The sequence below is a fragment of the Ictidomys tridecemlineatus genome, chromosome 4 (assembly GCF_052094955.1).
Source record: "Ictidomys tridecemlineatus isolate mIctTri1 chromosome 4, mIctTri1.hap1, whole genome shotgun sequence".
NCBI classification, from domain to species: domain Eukaryota; kingdom Metazoa; phylum Chordata; class Mammalia; order Rodentia; family Sciuridae; genus Ictidomys; species Ictidomys tridecemlineatus.
Genome location: NC_135480.1, coordinates 203,382,624 through 203,397,824, shown reverse-complemented (window position 1 = coordinate 203,397,824; position 15,201 = coordinate 203,382,624). Strand labels below are relative to the sequence as shown.

Here is a 15,201-nt window from a genome sequence, read left to right as displayed (position 1 = left end):
AAGGTCATAGCCATTCAAAATTAATGACTTTCCTTTTGGGAAGAAATAAAGCACCAAGCCTCCAGCTCTGGCCTAAAGCCCTTCTCACAGTCATGCCAAGTCCTTGATCCTCACCACAGGGCAGAGCCCAGGGACAGTCCAACCACAGAGGTGTCTGCTAGACTTTGCCGGGACAGGAGTGCTCACACCACCCAGTGGGTCCACCATGGAGAGAGGTAAGGAAGGGGCTTCTCTGAAGACACCAGGGTGTTGATCCTGTCCTGGTAGAGGCCAAGGCAGCTAGCCACCGAAGGCCAAGGGACTTCTCCCTCCTGCTCTGACTCAACTGCACTCATGGGAGACAGGCCCAGGCCCAGCCCTATGCTTATGCAGATGGGAGGGAAGGAAGGCACATTTTCCAAGCAGTTGCTGCTGGGGGTGACCCTACATAGGGGCAGGTTCCAAATGCCCCTCCCTCTATTCCAGGTTTCAAACCCAGGAGAGCAGAGGGCACCCAGGCCCAGATGGTCCAGGGCCTAGAATCTGGCGCCCTCTGGTGGCACCACTGGTTAGGGCCAGAGGTGAAACTTGTACCTCCTCTGAGCTCCAAAGATAGGAGTGGTCAGGGAACAGCTGGAATCAGCAGCTCTGGGTCTGGCCTGGGCCTACCTTGTCCAACAGCAAAGAAGGAGTGGCCCTTGTCCAATAACACACAGCAAGGAGGTGACGCCAGCCTAGCCTGACTCCTCCTCTGGCTGCCCTCCCCTCTGTTCCTCATCTCTAGATAGGGAAAGCCTCCCTCCCAGGCCAGCAGAGACGCAGAGGCTTGGCCATTTGTTAAAAAGTATAAAGTGCAAATACATCTGGCTTTTATTGAGGTTACTCTGTGCTTAACACCAGGTCTGCAGGGCTCTACCTCCCACTTCCACCTCCCTGAACTTCCCATTGCCAGGAAAGAAGGTGCTGGTGAGACCCAGGTGTTGAGCAGGGGACGCTGTTGATGTGGAGGTAGAAGGGACAGAAGAGACCAGTGGCTGAGTCTTTAGGGAGGGCAGGGATCCAGGAATCTGCCCACCATGAAACTGAGAGCTGAGGAGCCCCCTCTGTCCCTCTACCTGGGGCTATGAGCCAGGCCCAGCAGGGTCAGGAGTCTTTGAATCCTACCCTTTTGCCAAGTGACCTCTGGGAAACAGGATCCATTTCTGAGTGGTTTCTCCCAACCTAGACTGGTCCAGAGGCAGAGTGGCCAAGTCTAAGGTGACAGCCAGATCTCTCTGGCTTTGTGGCTTCTGGGCGCAGCTCCTGCCAGCAATACCTCTGCTCCTATGCACTCCTTTGGAGTCACTGTTTGGACCTGATGGGACAGAGGTGGAAGAAGCAGGAACAGAAAAACAGAAAGAACTGGAGTCAGATGCAATCTGAGAGAGACAAACACCAACAGGTACAGAGAACAGCCAGAGCAAGAGCGAATCAAAGACACAATGAGACAAAGACAAAGCCAGTGATAGAACAAGAGAAGATGGCTGAGGAGATGAAACATGTCCAGACTCAGCCCAGTGAATGGGGCCTCACCTAGAGCTCATCCCGGGGCTGGGGATGGAGGCTGTGCCCACTGCTACCAGCCAGATCCAGGACAGGGCCACGCAGGGTCTTTTGAGAGCCAGTCCAGCTGATGAGGCGGCCACTGTCATCGTCCCAAGGAGAGGATGTCTCTGTGTCACTGAGCCACTCAGCGTCCCCTGCATAGTGGGTGGGGGCAGCGAGCAGGGGCTGGGCAGAGAAGGCCTGCAGGTCCCTTGGCCAGAAGTGTGCCTTGTACTGCTCACTGTGAAACAGGAAGACAGTTCAGGTGGGCCAAGGTGGGCCCCTGATCCCAGACCCCATAGCAGCCAGGAGCCTGGTGCCTCCCCTCCCCTCACCGCCCTCCCCACTGGTCCTTACAATAGCCCTGAGAAGTAAGACTTCTATTATTCCCATTTTCCATATAAGGAAACTGAGGCTTATAACGGGGAAGCCATTTGATTAAAACCATGAGGGTGGGGGCCTGGGTTGTGGCTCAGTAATAGAGCGCTTGCCTAGTATGCATGAGGCACTGGGTTTGATCCCTGGTACCGCATAAAAATAGAAACAAACAAAATAAACGTATTTTGTCCACCTACAACTAAAAAAAAAAAACCATGAGGGCAGCAAGGCACTCACATGCAGCTGGGTCTGACCAGTGGTCACTCTTGGGTGACCTGGGCCTGATCAGGCTCCACCTCCCCAGCTGCCCAGCGAGGGAACTTATTGAGACAGGCTCCTGGATGGGACACCCCTGCCCTGCCCAGCCCCAGCAGAGCCTCACTTGGGGTGCTGGTCAAACATGATGGGCAGGAACTCGTCCACAGGCAGCATGCGGTGTAGAGGCTGGGAAGCCAGCAGCTTGCGGGCGCCTGCCAGGCTCAGAGTATATGCCAGTGTCCAATAGGAGTACCCTGCCACCACCAGGCCTGGTAGTCCCTCCACAGCCACCTCCTCCTCAGGGTTCACCTGCTTTCGGCCAAGGTAGCTGCAAGTAAATCAAGGGCCCCAGAAGCCACTGTAGGTCCCGGGGTGTCAAGTCCCCTCTCAGCCAGGTTCAGGGGTGGGAAGTGGCCAGGACTCCAAGCAGGACATAGCCAGCCCTCTCCCTTCCCCCTGGGGTGCAGGCTGCCTACATGAGGTCCCACGGAAGCTTCCGGGCCTCCACCTCCTCCATCAGCTGCTTCAGTCGCCCCCGGAAGTTGCTCTGAAAGCGCACGTCGTCCTCAAATACCAGCACCCGGGCCAAACCCCTGGCCACTACCTGTGGTACATGGTAGGGATAGGGAGATGGCTCTACAGATTTGAGCTACCCACTTCCCATCTGCCTTCCTTAGCCAAGGCTCACACAGTGACTCCCAAGCCCAGCGGGGCTGCCACTGCCTACGAAATGAAATTCGGGCCCTCCCCAAGATCCCCAGCCTAGTTTGCCAAAAGGAAATATTTGGCAATCACCACCCTTGCTGTGGTCACTGAGCTCTGCTCTATCCCTGGGGCTAGTGCTACCATTCACCTCCAGGGATACCCAGGAGGCGGGAACGTGACCCCCCATGACAGGAAGGAGGTGAGACTGCCCAGCCAAGGGCGCACAGCAGACCTGCAACTGCTGGGCTCCAGGACTTGGCTCATCTCTTCAGCCTCCTGAGCTTCTGGAAGGACGCTGGGCTGGATGGGGGTGAGGGGAGACCCCAGCCCCCAACATTGCAAAGAAAAAATACTTTCTGTAACTTTGGAAATGTGAAAAGAACATGAAATCAGCTCAGTAAATGATGAACCACGTCATCCTTCAATTTGCTCAGATGGGAAAAATCAACCATAAATGTAAACATGAGGTCACACACATACATACATATTGTGGCTATAGAAGAAAATAAAACAAGAAGTTGGGTGCCATGGTGCACACCTTAAATGCTAGCTACTCATGAGACTGAGGCAGGAGGATTGAAAGTTTGTCTCAGCAAGTTAGTGAGACTCTGACTCAAAAATAAAGAAGAAAGAATAAAAAGGTCTGGGACGTAGCTCAGTGGTTGAGTGCCCTGGGTTCAATTCCCAGCACTATAAAATCAAAACAAATGAAAATAAAAACAAGGACTGAATCTGCACACCGTTGCTGGAGATTGGAGGGCCCAGCCCCCTGACCCCTGGCTGAGGCCTCTGGGCCAAGGGATGAGCAAGGCCACGCCTTGGGCCTTCCTGTCTCTGTTCCTGAAAAGCCCTTGCTTTCTCTGCACCTTTGCCACAGTTTCACTCTGCCTGCGGCCCACATGGCAACCTGGGCAGCAGACAGGGCCACTGCACTGTGGGGACAGCCTGCGCTTCTCTCCCCTGCGAGTTTGGTTCTTTCTTGAGTTCTGTGCCCATCTCTGGTCCCTGAGCTCCAGGCAGATCCCCCTCTGGCAGGAAGGAGACAGATGTGCCTTCTTCTTGTTCTGTGTGTTCCTCGACAGAATATCTGCTAGCACCCAGCAGATGGTCAGTTGAGACTGTGGAGTGAACCAGGGCACCCTCTGTGGACACGGAGAAGGCCTAGAGGTGCTGGCTAGGCTTTGTGGATTCATTCATTCACTCATTTACCTGCACACACCTGAGTGCTGGGAAAACAATCATGCCTAGGACAAGCCAGCCCCTGATGTCCCTGAAGGGCGTGGCCCAGAAGGCAGGTATCCTCACCTCTTCCCAGATGGAGTAGTGGCTGAGGAAGCAGCCCACCTCACCCTTGGTCAGTGTGCGACCCGAGTAGGGGTCCTGGTAGCCAGGAAGCAGGTCCACGCCAAGGCTCCTGAGGATACTGCTATTGAGCATCCTGCGGGACACAGGTGTAATGGAATCTCAGGTGCCAGCCAGAGACTCCTCCAGAGGGCCTCACCAGCACATGTTGGTGACAGTCACACCAGAGTCTAGCTCAAAGGAGGTTTAAGCCCTGTAATTCCTTTTTGTGGTCTAAAGCTGTCAGTGACTGGAGGGAACCAGCATCACCTCAGGAGGTCCTGAGCTCCACAGAGGGGGCTGCCTGGGGGGAAGCCCCCCAAGGTGAACATGGGCACCGTGGTAGCAACTTCTCGGGCAGATGACCAAGCAAAGGATGGACATCCTACAGGCAAAAGCACTGGGGGTGGGCTGGGCACATAGCTCAATGCTAAAGCACTGTCCTAGTATGCACAAGAGCCTGCGTTCCATCCGAGCACTGAAGGGAAAGAAAGAGAGAGAGGGCTCAAACTGTGACAGGGATACAGGCCACAAGGCTGGCTGGCTGGAGAAACCTGGCCTTGGCATTCCCCAAGGAATATGGCTGGGCTGTACCCACCCCCACCCATCAGGGACCTAAGTCCAGGATGGAGGGGAGTGGTATCAAGGACACTTGACCCTTTACAGCACTAAGAGGTGTTGAGCTCTGGCTGAATCTTCACTGGACCCTTGCAAAACAGGAAGAGCCAGGCAGGATTATTTGCCATTTACAGAACAGGGCAGAGAGATGGGGGCAACTTGCCCAAGGTCACAGAGCTGGAAAGTGGCAGTGCAGAACCCAGGTCTGGAGCCTTAGCCACTCTACCTCTTCCCTCTAGTGGACTGAGCAAGGGTGTTCTGTCCTGCATCTGTCTGCCCTGGAATTCCCTAAGACCTATTCTTCAGGCCCTATTTGGATGCTTCCTGGAACAGGCAACTAATTCAACTCTTCCGCTTTACCCACTCCCAGGAGCTCAGAGATGGACTAGGCTGTCCCCTTGGATCCCATCCACAAGAAGCCTCACCTGCCATCCACAGCGTCCACTACCCGCCCAGAGATCTCCATCTCCCAGAGCGAGCTCAGCATGCGCTCTCGGCGGTTGGGCCTGCGGGCCAGGCTGATGACAAAGACCTGGAGGAGACAGAGGGGTGGGGCCAGGGGGAGGGGAGAGACCACCACCCCCTGTCCCCAGTTCCACAGGTTGGGAGATATACCTCATCAAAACCCATCTTGCTGGGCCTCTTCGGAGGTCGAGATACGTGAGCTGAGGCCTGCATGGGAGGCCCATCCACTGCAAAGGGAAGCACACCCTAATCATGAGCCTCACCAACTTCCGGGGACAGCCAGCCTGCAGTCCTCACCCCCAGCCTCATTCCTGCCCCCTCAGCAGAAGACTGGGCAGAAAAGGCTGGGATGACAGATCTGCCTGCCCCGTAGCAGACAGGAAGAAAGGCCCACAGAAGGGGCTTGCTCAGCATCACGGAACAAGTTAGGGAAAGGCTAGAACCCCAAGCCCAACGGACTTGAGTCTAGGGCCTAGGAAAGGGGCAGCAAGGGGAGGCAGGGGACCAGCCAGCAGGTGGGCAGGGCAGGTTCCCAGCCCTCACCCAGTGCTTCTAAGATCAGGTGGATGAAGTTGACCTTCTCATCCTCCAGGGTCTGGTGGGACTTCACCCCCACGTTCATGTATCCATAACGTTGCTCATTGCACACATGGACGGAGACCCCTGTAGAGAGAGGTCAAGGAGTGCCAGAGCTGGGCTAGGGTTTGCAGGACCCAGCAGAGGCCTCCGGCGCAGTACCTGACAGGAACCCAGTGTGTGAGTCTTCTCTGGGACTCAGTTCCCTACCTGTGGGACACACAACACCAGATGGTGGCTTACTGAACAGACCTGTCTAGGACACCTGCAGGGCACTGGGGCTGTGGTGTTGAGCTAGACATATGGGGTGCCTGCCCTCAGGGAGTCAGGTGAGGAAGGAGCAGGACCCTAGCTGAGGGATGGCAGCAAGTCCTGTGGCTATACTCCTGAACTCCCAACTCTCCCCACCCCTGCTGCCCCTTCACACTGTCTTCTACCTGAGAGCCACAGTGACCTTTTTTCCCCTTCAATATCTGTCACCTTCAAGCTGGGGATGTAGCCCAATGATAGAGTACTTGCCTGGCATGTACAAGGCCCAAGGTTCAGTTCCAGGATCACATATACAAAACTGTCACCTTTATTAATTATTAAGGCACTCAGTGTCTGTTTTAAAGCTAACCCATGCCCAGCACTGCACACAGACCCTAATCAGAGCAAGGGCACAACAGCACACATAGAAGCCTGAGTGATGGAGATAAAACCACTTTCTGCCAGATTCCTTCACACGCTGACCAATTAATAGTGGCTGCTCATCGAAGTAGTAGTAGCAACGAGAAACTAAAACAGAGCCAGGTGCAGTGGCGCATGCCTGTCATCCCAGCAACTCGGGAGGCTGAGGCAGGAGGATTACAAGTTTGAAGCAAGCCTCAACAACTTAGAGAGGCCCTAAGCAACTTGGCAAGACCCCATCTCAAAAAACAAAAAGGGCTGGGGATGTGGCTCAGTGGTACAGCCCCTCAGGGTTGCCCCAGTGTCCAGAGCTTTACACACTGAGCCCTTTTTATTTTATTTTACTTTGTGACAGGCTCTCACTAAGTTGCTGAGGCTGGCCTCCATCTTGTGACCCTCCTGACTCAGCCTCCTGAGTTGCTGGGATGATAGGCATGCACCACAAGTGTCTGCCAGCTCAGATTTTAGATCACAGACCAGAAGTTCACTCCTTCCAGGAAGACTTCCTGGACCAGGAAGCTCTAGTCTCACCCTCCAGAGTACCTATGATCATGAGTTCACAGGCTAGAGATGTAGAGCAGTAATAGAGCGCTTGCCTAGCATCCGTGAGGCCCTGGGCTCGAGCCCCAGCACCACACATGCACAGCTCCCCTTCCTGTCGTCGTTGTGATTGAACACTGATTCGTGTGGTCTTTTGATTGACTGAACTGGAAGCTCCGGGAGGGCAAGGACTGCCTGAATCTACTCACCACTCTTTCCCCACTGCCTCAAACATGGCAGTTGCTCCATAAATATCTGCCTAGTGAAGGAATACACGAAAGTGCCACAACGGTGGCAGCCAGAAAGGCAGTAGACTCAAGAAATGCTCTGACCCAAAGGCCAGACAGGAGTTGACAAGAAGAAATGCAGAGCAGGCAAGGGCATGCCAGGCAGAGGGAGCACATGTGCAAACGCTCAGGGGCCTCCAAGAAATGCTCAAGGAGGGCTAGTCCTCACCAGCGGCCTGACAGGCATAGGCGAAGACGATGATGTCATCGAAGGGCCAAGTGTAGTTGGGATGAGGTGGGTAGAAGGCGAACTGAGATATCCCCTCAGCCCGCAGGGACAGCAGGAAGGTAGAGTGGACCATGGGGACCCGGAAGCAGCCCCGGCGCTGGCGGTTCTTGGTGGGGAAGTATTCAGCTGTGCGGCGGTAGTAGCCCTGGGGAAGGGGGATGCTCTCAGCTATGAGCAACTCCCCTGCCTCAGCCCACAGACCCCAGGCCCTCCAGGCTCTCTGCTCTTCGTGCCCCTCCTCCCAGGACCTCAGCCTCCTGACATCCCAGCCCCACCCTCACCTGGGGGGTGATCCCACACCAGAAGTTGGAGTAGTAGGTCTGGGAGTCCAGCATTGGGGCCACCACTGGTAGCCCCTTCTCCACCAAAAGCCTCAACGTCTGGTTGTTGGTCAGAATGTTGTCTGTGTCTGCAAACTTTGGGGAGGGGGATATCAGAGGTCCAAGGCCTATCTGGGCAGCAGACCCCCCAAGGAGCTCATGAAGCAGGAATCCCTCCAGATTGCCAGAGACCCGGAACAGCTGCTAGGATCCAGTGGGCATTTCCTTATAGAGTCCTAACCAATAAACCCAATAGATGTGTTTCTGAACCAGGATCTAGTCTAGGGCTCCGGCTTAGAGACCAGACCCAGAGAGCAAAATAGAATAGTTTATCTAAAAACCGTATCTGAGACCTGGAGTGGATCCAAAGACTGACTCTGAGCTCTAATACAGGGATCCAGGCTCAGTTAAACTCTGGACACTTACCTAGGAATCTAGGCTCAGTAAATATTTTAGGATCTGTCTCTGGGATCCTGGTTTACTACCCAGTCTGAGATCAAACACAGGATTCCAGCTCAACATCTGATCTGGCTCTGAAAGATTCAGCTTGATGGGGCTGGGGATAGAGCTCAGTTGGTAGAGTGCTTGCTTCACATGCACAAGGCCCTGGGTTCAGCCTGATGATCAAGTCACATCAAGATTTCTATCAGGGACAGACACCACAGAAGCCCAATCCAAGCCAGGATTCTTTACCAGGACATAGTCAGCCCCCCAATTCCTGGCAAAAGTCAGGGCTTCCTGCTTCAATTCCATCAGAAACTGGTGCCTTTCTTTGGTCCAGTGCTTGGGACCCTCTTCACTTGGGTAGGACCTAAGAGAGTAAAGAGATGAGCTGTTCCCATGGGTAGTTACCATGCCTCTCCCTCTCTGTAGTGCAGCCCTTTCCTGGAGGCTGTGGCTCTAGGCTCCCTCTTCTTGTCTCTGGGATGTGACTGTTTCCCATCTTCCCCAGTATCCATCCCTCAGATCACAACCTGGACTCCCCCTCAGGCCTCCAGAACACAGCTGCATAGTCACTGCCCACAGCTGCCAGCCACTCCTGCAGCATCTCTGTGGTGTTGTCCATATTGTGATCTGTGGCACACCTGGGGACAGAGGAGGAAAAGGTGAGGGGGCACAATCACAGAAGGCAATCTTGATTCAGGTGCACCCACACCTTTGAGGCTGGCCTCTCCTGGGAGCAGTGAAGAAGTGTGTTAGAAGAGAAGGAATGAAACCAGGACAGCCAAGTCCCTATCGTCAGTCTGTGACTTGCTGTGTGACCTCAAACAAGTCCTGTCCCTCTTTAGGCTTTGCATCCTCCCTCTTTAACTTTAAGCTGCCGTGCCTATGTCATAATCAAAGTCACAAATAAATAAATGTTTTTTTTTTAATTTAGTTATTTGGCTGGGGTTTGAGCCCCGGGGCTACTCAGTCACTGAACTACATCCCCACACCTTTTTATTTTGAGACAGGGTCTCACTAAGTTGTGGAGGTAGGCCTTGAACTTGTGATCCTCCTGCCTCAGCCTCCCTCTGGAGCTGCTGGGAGTGCATTTTTAAGGATGGCTTTAAGGTTCCACATTCCCTAGTTACCTTCCTTCTTTGCCTTATGACCACTAGCCAGGCCCTTTTCCTCTCTAAATCAGAATTAGACAAAAGAGCTGCTACTTTCCTCCACCCACAGGTTGTAATGAGGACTAAACCATGCCCTGAGTGTCCCTGAGAAATGCAGATGGGCCAAAGCTCTGCTGCCATGGAGCACAGCCTCCCGTCTCCTGGGGAAGGGGCTCTCATACCCAGAAGTGGTGGACTTAGCCAAGAGCCAAACTTTTAGATGATGCTGCCCCTTTAAGCCAATTCCCTAGAAGTGAAGACTAACTACGTGTCAAATCTTATGGGGTGGGAACTAACTCACTCCCAGACTGTGACTGTGGGCCGCCTTTGCAGGCCATGACTCCACCCCAGACCAACTTTGGTTTGCAGTGAGGGGTAGTTTGTCATTTCTCTCAGTTTATCCCTGACCTCAGTTTGGGACTCCTCCCTGTCTGGTCTTTAAACTGGGGGCTGTGGCCTCTGATCCCAGTGCTGCCCTATGGGGATGTCAGAGGGAGGCTCCCAGGAGAGGGATGCTGCCCTTGGCTGGCAGGACTTACCTACCCCTCTACCCAGATAGGCTGGCTCGCCTGACTCTCCACACAGTATAGGGCCCAGGGCTGCCTCAACCCCATCTGCTCCCCAGAAACCTCCAGCTTGGCTGGTCTCTGCCACATTAGGTTCCAGGGGACTCCAGAGGTTCCTGTCCACTCCACCACAAGTCAAGCCACAACAGATCCCACTGGGGTTCAGCTTAGGCTCTGTGGGCTGGGACAAGAAGGGATGGAATAAAATTATCCAGAGGAGGCCCCAAGAGGAGGAGTAGGGGGCTGGAAGCAGGGGTGGGTCGACCTATGGCCTCAGAGGCCTGTCCTGTCCCCCAAAATGATGGAGGTCCTAGGCGGGATGCTCAGAGACTTGAGGGGCGAATCGCGCGGCTTGGGGCTTGGTGCCCAGCGATGCCTGCGCCGGGGTCTCTCACCAGAGGGCCACCCTGGCCCGGGGGTAGTCCAGCCGCTCCAACGCGCCCAGGTAGTGGGGCAGTGAGTGCTCGGCATTTCGAGCCAGGATGGCAAGCACCACGGTGGGCAGCGGTGGCTCCGCGATGCCCGCAGCCTGGAGCCGCAGCCCCAGCAGGAGCAACAGTCCCAGCAGCCGGGCGGCGAGCATAACGCCCATGGCGGGCGCTCGGCCGCTGCAGCAGCTTCGCCCCCGGGAGTGGAGGGGAGGGGAGGGGAGGGGCCTGGGGCACGGGAGGAGCCCCTTGCAAAGTGGGCGCTTCAGCCTGCGCTCCGCCCCGGCACCAGGAGGCCGAGGCTGGAGGCCAGGTCGCAGCCCGTCAGCAGTCCCTCCCAGAGCGGCCAAAGGGGCCAGGGAGGATCCGGGGTGACTGCATTGGAGCGGCCCGGTGTCGGAGAACTCCCGTTCCCTGAGCGCTCAACCCCTGGAACCAGGACTTCCCTGAATGCTGGTTCCCTGGCCGTCGGGCAGACGCACAGACCTCAGCCGCACCCACGCTGCGGGACCCACTCGGCCTGGCATTCCCCGGGCGCCCCTACTCCCGCTCCTCCTCCGCCCCGGGCGCCCTCTGGCGGGCCCAGGCGCGAACTCGCAGAAGCGCGAGGAGACTGGAGGGCCGGAGAGGAAGCCTCTGCTCTAGGGGCGGGGTCGGAGTCCCCCTGACCTGGGTGCGCCTTTCCGCAGCGTTCTGCGTTCTGAGCCTGGCACCCCCTGGCATTTCCAGTCCTCGCTGTGGTCGCCGGCACCAGCACTGCTTCGGCTCTTTAAGAGAGCAAAAGTCCACTCAGACTGAGTCTAGTTTAGGGCACTACAGAACACCTAATGGTGACCCAGCCCCCTTCCAAAGCAGGAGATACAGCCTCCCTGGGGCAGAGCCAGATCCTAGGACCCTGCTGGGATGGAAGGGAGTCTCCAGTCTCCTCTGGGAGAGGGACAGGAGCCTCAAGGATCCTGAGCTGCAAAACCGGCTGATGCGAGCTGGGGGATGTAGCTTAGTAGTGGAGTACTTACTTGCCTGGAGCGCGGGAAGTTCTGAGTTTGATGGGGCTCCATCCAGCTGATGAGAGTTTCCTTCAAAGAATGAATGCACTTGAAGCTCTTGGCATGAAGTCCGACTCTCAGGGGGAGTTCCGAAAAGCTCAGAAGTGGAAGGGAGAACACTCTTAGCCTCTTTCCAGGGTCAGGAAGGGGAATTGGACTGGTGCATGCTATCCTCCTGGGCAGGGGCTGGGTGGGACCATGCAGAGAATGGACTTACCTAATGATGAGCGTGTTGGTGGTGGGGAGCATGTTGAACTCTGGCATCCTGGTCCAAGGCCTGGCTCCAAAGGCTCCAGTTACAGCTTCCAGTGTTTCAAATTCCAGCTGGGCCATTTTCAGGCCAGTGGCCCTAAAGTGAGAAGGGATAGAGAAGGGATCTAGGTCCCATGAAAGCATCTTGGGTCCCCTCCCTTATATGGTAGCCTCTGGCTGGAAGGCACTCCAGGTCCCAGGATTCCCTTTTTAAAGTCAAACAATGTCCCTGTCACTTCCCCACCCTAGACCCTCTGCCCATCCCTATTGGTCCAGGGGGTGATATAGTCTGAATGTTCCTGAACCCCAACACTCATGTTAAAACCTAGTGACTGACATCTTTTGTATTAAAAGTCTTCAGGACCAGGTGTGGTGGCACATGCCTGTAAACCCAGCAACTTGCCAGGTTAAGGCAGGAGAATTGCATGGGTAGAGCACTCTGGGTTTTGTCCCCATTACTGCAAAATTTAAAAAATAAAGAAAAAGCTGGGGCTGGGGATGTGGCTCAAGCGGTAGCGCGCTCGCCTGGCATGCGTGCGGCCCGGGTTCAATCCTCAGCACCACATACCAACAAAGATGTTGTGTCCGCTGATAACCAAAAAATAAATATTAAAATTCTCTCTCTCTCTCTTTGAAAAAAAAAAATAAAGAAAACAGAGGTAACCTTTGAAAGATGATTAGATCATGAGGGTTTTCTCCTTAAAAAAGAGACCTGAGCAGGGTGTGGTGGCGCCCACCTGTAATCCCAGCAGCTCAGGAGGCTGAGACAGGAGGATCAAAGTTCAAAGCTAGCCTTAGCAACAGCAAGGCGCTTAGCAATTCAGTGAGACCCTGTCTCTAATAGAATACAAAATAGGGCTGGGGATGTGGCTCAGTAGCTGAGTCCCCCTGAGTTCAATTTCTGGTACCAGAGAGAGAGAGAGAGAGAGAGAGAGAGACTAAGAGATTGAGTCCTAAAACCCAGCATGTGTTAGGCCCTGCCAAAAAAAATTTTTGTTTTAATAAAATTTTTTTCAAAAGAGAAGCCTGGCAGTCAGAGAAATGCAAATCAAAACTACCCTAAGATACCATCTCACTCCAGTAAGATTGGCAGCCATTAGGAAGTCAAACAACAATAAGTGCTGGAGAGGATTGGGGGAAAAGGGCACTCTTGTTCATTGCTGGTGGGACTGCAAATGGGTGCAGCCAATTTGGAAAGCAGTATGGAGATTTCTTGGAAAGCTGGGAATGGAACCACCATTTGACCCAGCTATTCCCCTTCTCGGTCTATTCCCTAAAGACCTAATAAGAGCATGCTACAGGGACACTGCTACATCAATGTTCATAGCAGCACAATTCACGATAGCAAGATTATGGAATCAGCCTAGATGCCCTTCAATAGATGAATGGATAAAAAAAAATGTGGCATTTATACACAATGGAGTATTACTCTGCATTAAAAAATGACAAAATCATAGAATTTGGAGGGAAATGGATGGCATTAGAGCAGATTATGCTAAGTGAAGCTAGTCAATCTTTAAAAAACAAATACCAAATGACCCCTTTGATATAAGGGGAGTAAACAAGGACAGGGTAGGGACGAAGAGCTTGAGAAGAAGATTTACATTAAACAGGGATGAGAGGTGGGAGGGAAAGGGAGTGAGAAGGGAAATCGCATGGAAATGGAAGGCGATCCTCAGGGTTATACAAAATGATATATAAGAGGAAAGGAGGGGTAAGACAAGATAATACAAATGGAAGAAATGATTTACAGTAGAAGGGGTAGAGAGAGAAAAGGGGAGGGGAGGGGAGGGGAGGGGGGATAGTAGAGAATAGGACAGACAGCAGAATACATCAGACACTAGAAAGGCAATATGTCAATCAATGGAAGGGTAACTGATGGGATACAGCAATCTGTATACGGGGTAAAGTTGGGAGTTCATAACCCGCTTGAATCAAACTGTGAAATATGATGTATTAAGAACTATGTAATGTTTTGAACGACCAACAATAAAAAAAAAAGAATGTAACAACCAAAAAAAAAAAAAAAGAGAGAGAAGCCTGAAAAAGGTTGTTCCCCACTCCTACCAAAAGAGTACATGACTAAAAGGCACCACTCTGAGGAACAGAACTTCACCAGACACCAAATCTGCTGGCACCTTGACCTTGAACTTCCCAGCCTCTAGAACTGTGAGAAATATATTCCTGTTTATAAATTACCGAGTCTAGAGCTGGGGATGCCTAACGCGCACAGTGTCCTAGATTTAATCCCCAGCACTGCAAAAATAAATAAATAATGCATTTTATTATAACAGCCCAAATGAACTAAGATGGGGGCTTCCAGATTCTTCCCTGGCATGGAGTCCTCTCCTCCCACCCAGCGCACTGACCTTTCTATTTCTTCCCTTCTTACCTTCCCGGTGCCCAGTCATCAAACTTATCACTGACTTCGGCCCATAGGATTTTCCTGTCACCTCTGTCTGGAAAAACCCTATAGCCATCTTGCTGAAGGCCAGGTTGGAGCCACTGCAAATTGCTGATCTCCACCCTCAGCTGGGCTCTCACTCATGCCAGCAGCCCTGTTTCCTGTGCTCCCTGCCCACTCCCCTCAGTGGCATTTCAAATGCTCCCAGTCTTCCAAGGTCCTCACTCTATGGCCAATTCACAGTTTCCAGAACCATCCAGGGATCTCCCCCTGCCACTTTTTGGAGAAAATAGAAGCCATTGCCTGGGAACTCTCATTCCCAGCCCCCTGGCATCCAAGCTGGGGATTCTGCTTTCCTTGCCAGGAAAAGGAAAGAGACTCCCTTCCTCAACCACCTGGGCTCCATGCCATCCCCTTGCCCTACCTGTATTGCCAACCTCCCTCTCTTCTGGATTCTTCCTTCCAAATTCCAAAGGACTTGAATCCTTTCCAACTTCAAATAAGAAAACACTAAGGCATCTGCGAGGCTCCCAGCAGCAGCAGCACTGTTGCTCTCCCTCCAAACTTCTTGACAGAGAAATCTGCACTCCACTTCTGGTTTCACTTCCGTTCACTGCTTGACCCAAGCCAAGGCTGCTGGAGTCCAGCGTCCTCCAGCCACTCCCCCAGTGGACACTTCCTCTTCATATGTCATCAAAGAGGGTACAGCCTCCCTTTGTGGCCGACTGCACGGACCACTCCCTCTTTCTGGAACCCTAAACTGTACAACTTTCCACCTGGACCCAACTCACTCGACCAATCCAACACAGAACCCCAGTCTTTCCCAAAACCTGCTCTTTCCTCCCTACCTCCAGGGAACAGCACGTCTGTCCACGGAGTCCCTGGAGGTTGAGACTTGGACTCTGACTCCCCCATTCAGCCCTGGCCAGGCTGCTCCTCAATGTCTCCTGCACACATGGCC

The 15,201-nt window shown here is 53.6% G+C and overlaps 1 protein-coding gene and 1 long non-coding RNA gene across 10 annotated transcripts in view; one reads left to right on the top strand and one right to left on the bottom strand.

Annotated features, from left to right (window-relative positions):
* The first annotated feature begins 104 nt into the window (after positions 1-104).
* Positions 105-9,322, top strand: LOC144377374 (uncharacterized). Its single transcript, XR_013438336.1, has 2 exons — positions 105-215; positions 5,234-9,322. It is a non-coding gene; the product is annotated as an uncharacterized LOC144377374 (long non-coding RNA).
* Cercam (cerebral endothelial cell adhesion molecule) overlaps positions 827-15,201 on the bottom strand; it is a 32,289-nt gene continuing 17,914 nt past the window's right edge. For 4 of the 9 annotated variants that reach the window (XM_040286401.2, XM_078048341.1, XM_078048340.1 and 1 more), the window contains 15 exons: positions 11,802-11,933; positions 11,555-11,681; positions 11,208-11,305; positions 8,924-9,034; positions 8,643-8,760; positions 7,911-8,045; positions 7,570-7,774; positions 5,872-5,991; positions 5,479-5,555; positions 5,289-5,395; positions 4,210-4,342; positions 2,676-2,803; positions 2,324-2,527; positions 1,552-1,804; positions 827-1,333 (listed from right to left, as the gene is read on the bottom strand). In XM_040286401.2, the coding sequence (XP_040142335.1) occupies positions 1,552-1,804; positions 2,324-2,527; positions 2,676-2,803; positions 4,210-4,342; positions 5,289-5,395; positions 5,479-5,555; positions 5,872-5,991; positions 7,570-7,774; positions 7,911-8,045; positions 8,643-8,760; positions 8,924-9,034; positions 11,208-11,305; positions 11,555-11,681; positions 11,802-11,917 (1,932 nt within the window). In that variant the 5' untranslated portion in view covers positions 11,918-11,933 and the 3' untranslated portion in view covers positions 827-1,333. Of the gene's footprint in view, positions 1,334-1,551; positions 1,805-2,323; positions 2,528-2,675; positions 2,804-4,209; positions 4,343-5,288; positions 5,396-5,478; positions 5,556-5,871; positions 5,992-7,569; positions 7,775-7,910; positions 8,046-8,642; positions 8,761-8,923; positions 9,035-10,087; positions 11,171-11,207; positions 11,306-11,554; positions 11,682-11,801; positions 11,934-14,664; positions 14,861-15,201 lie in introns of those variants that run through there. The other 5 variants (XM_040286398.2, XM_040286403.1, XM_021723589.3 and 2 more) reach the window with 5 other exon arrangements.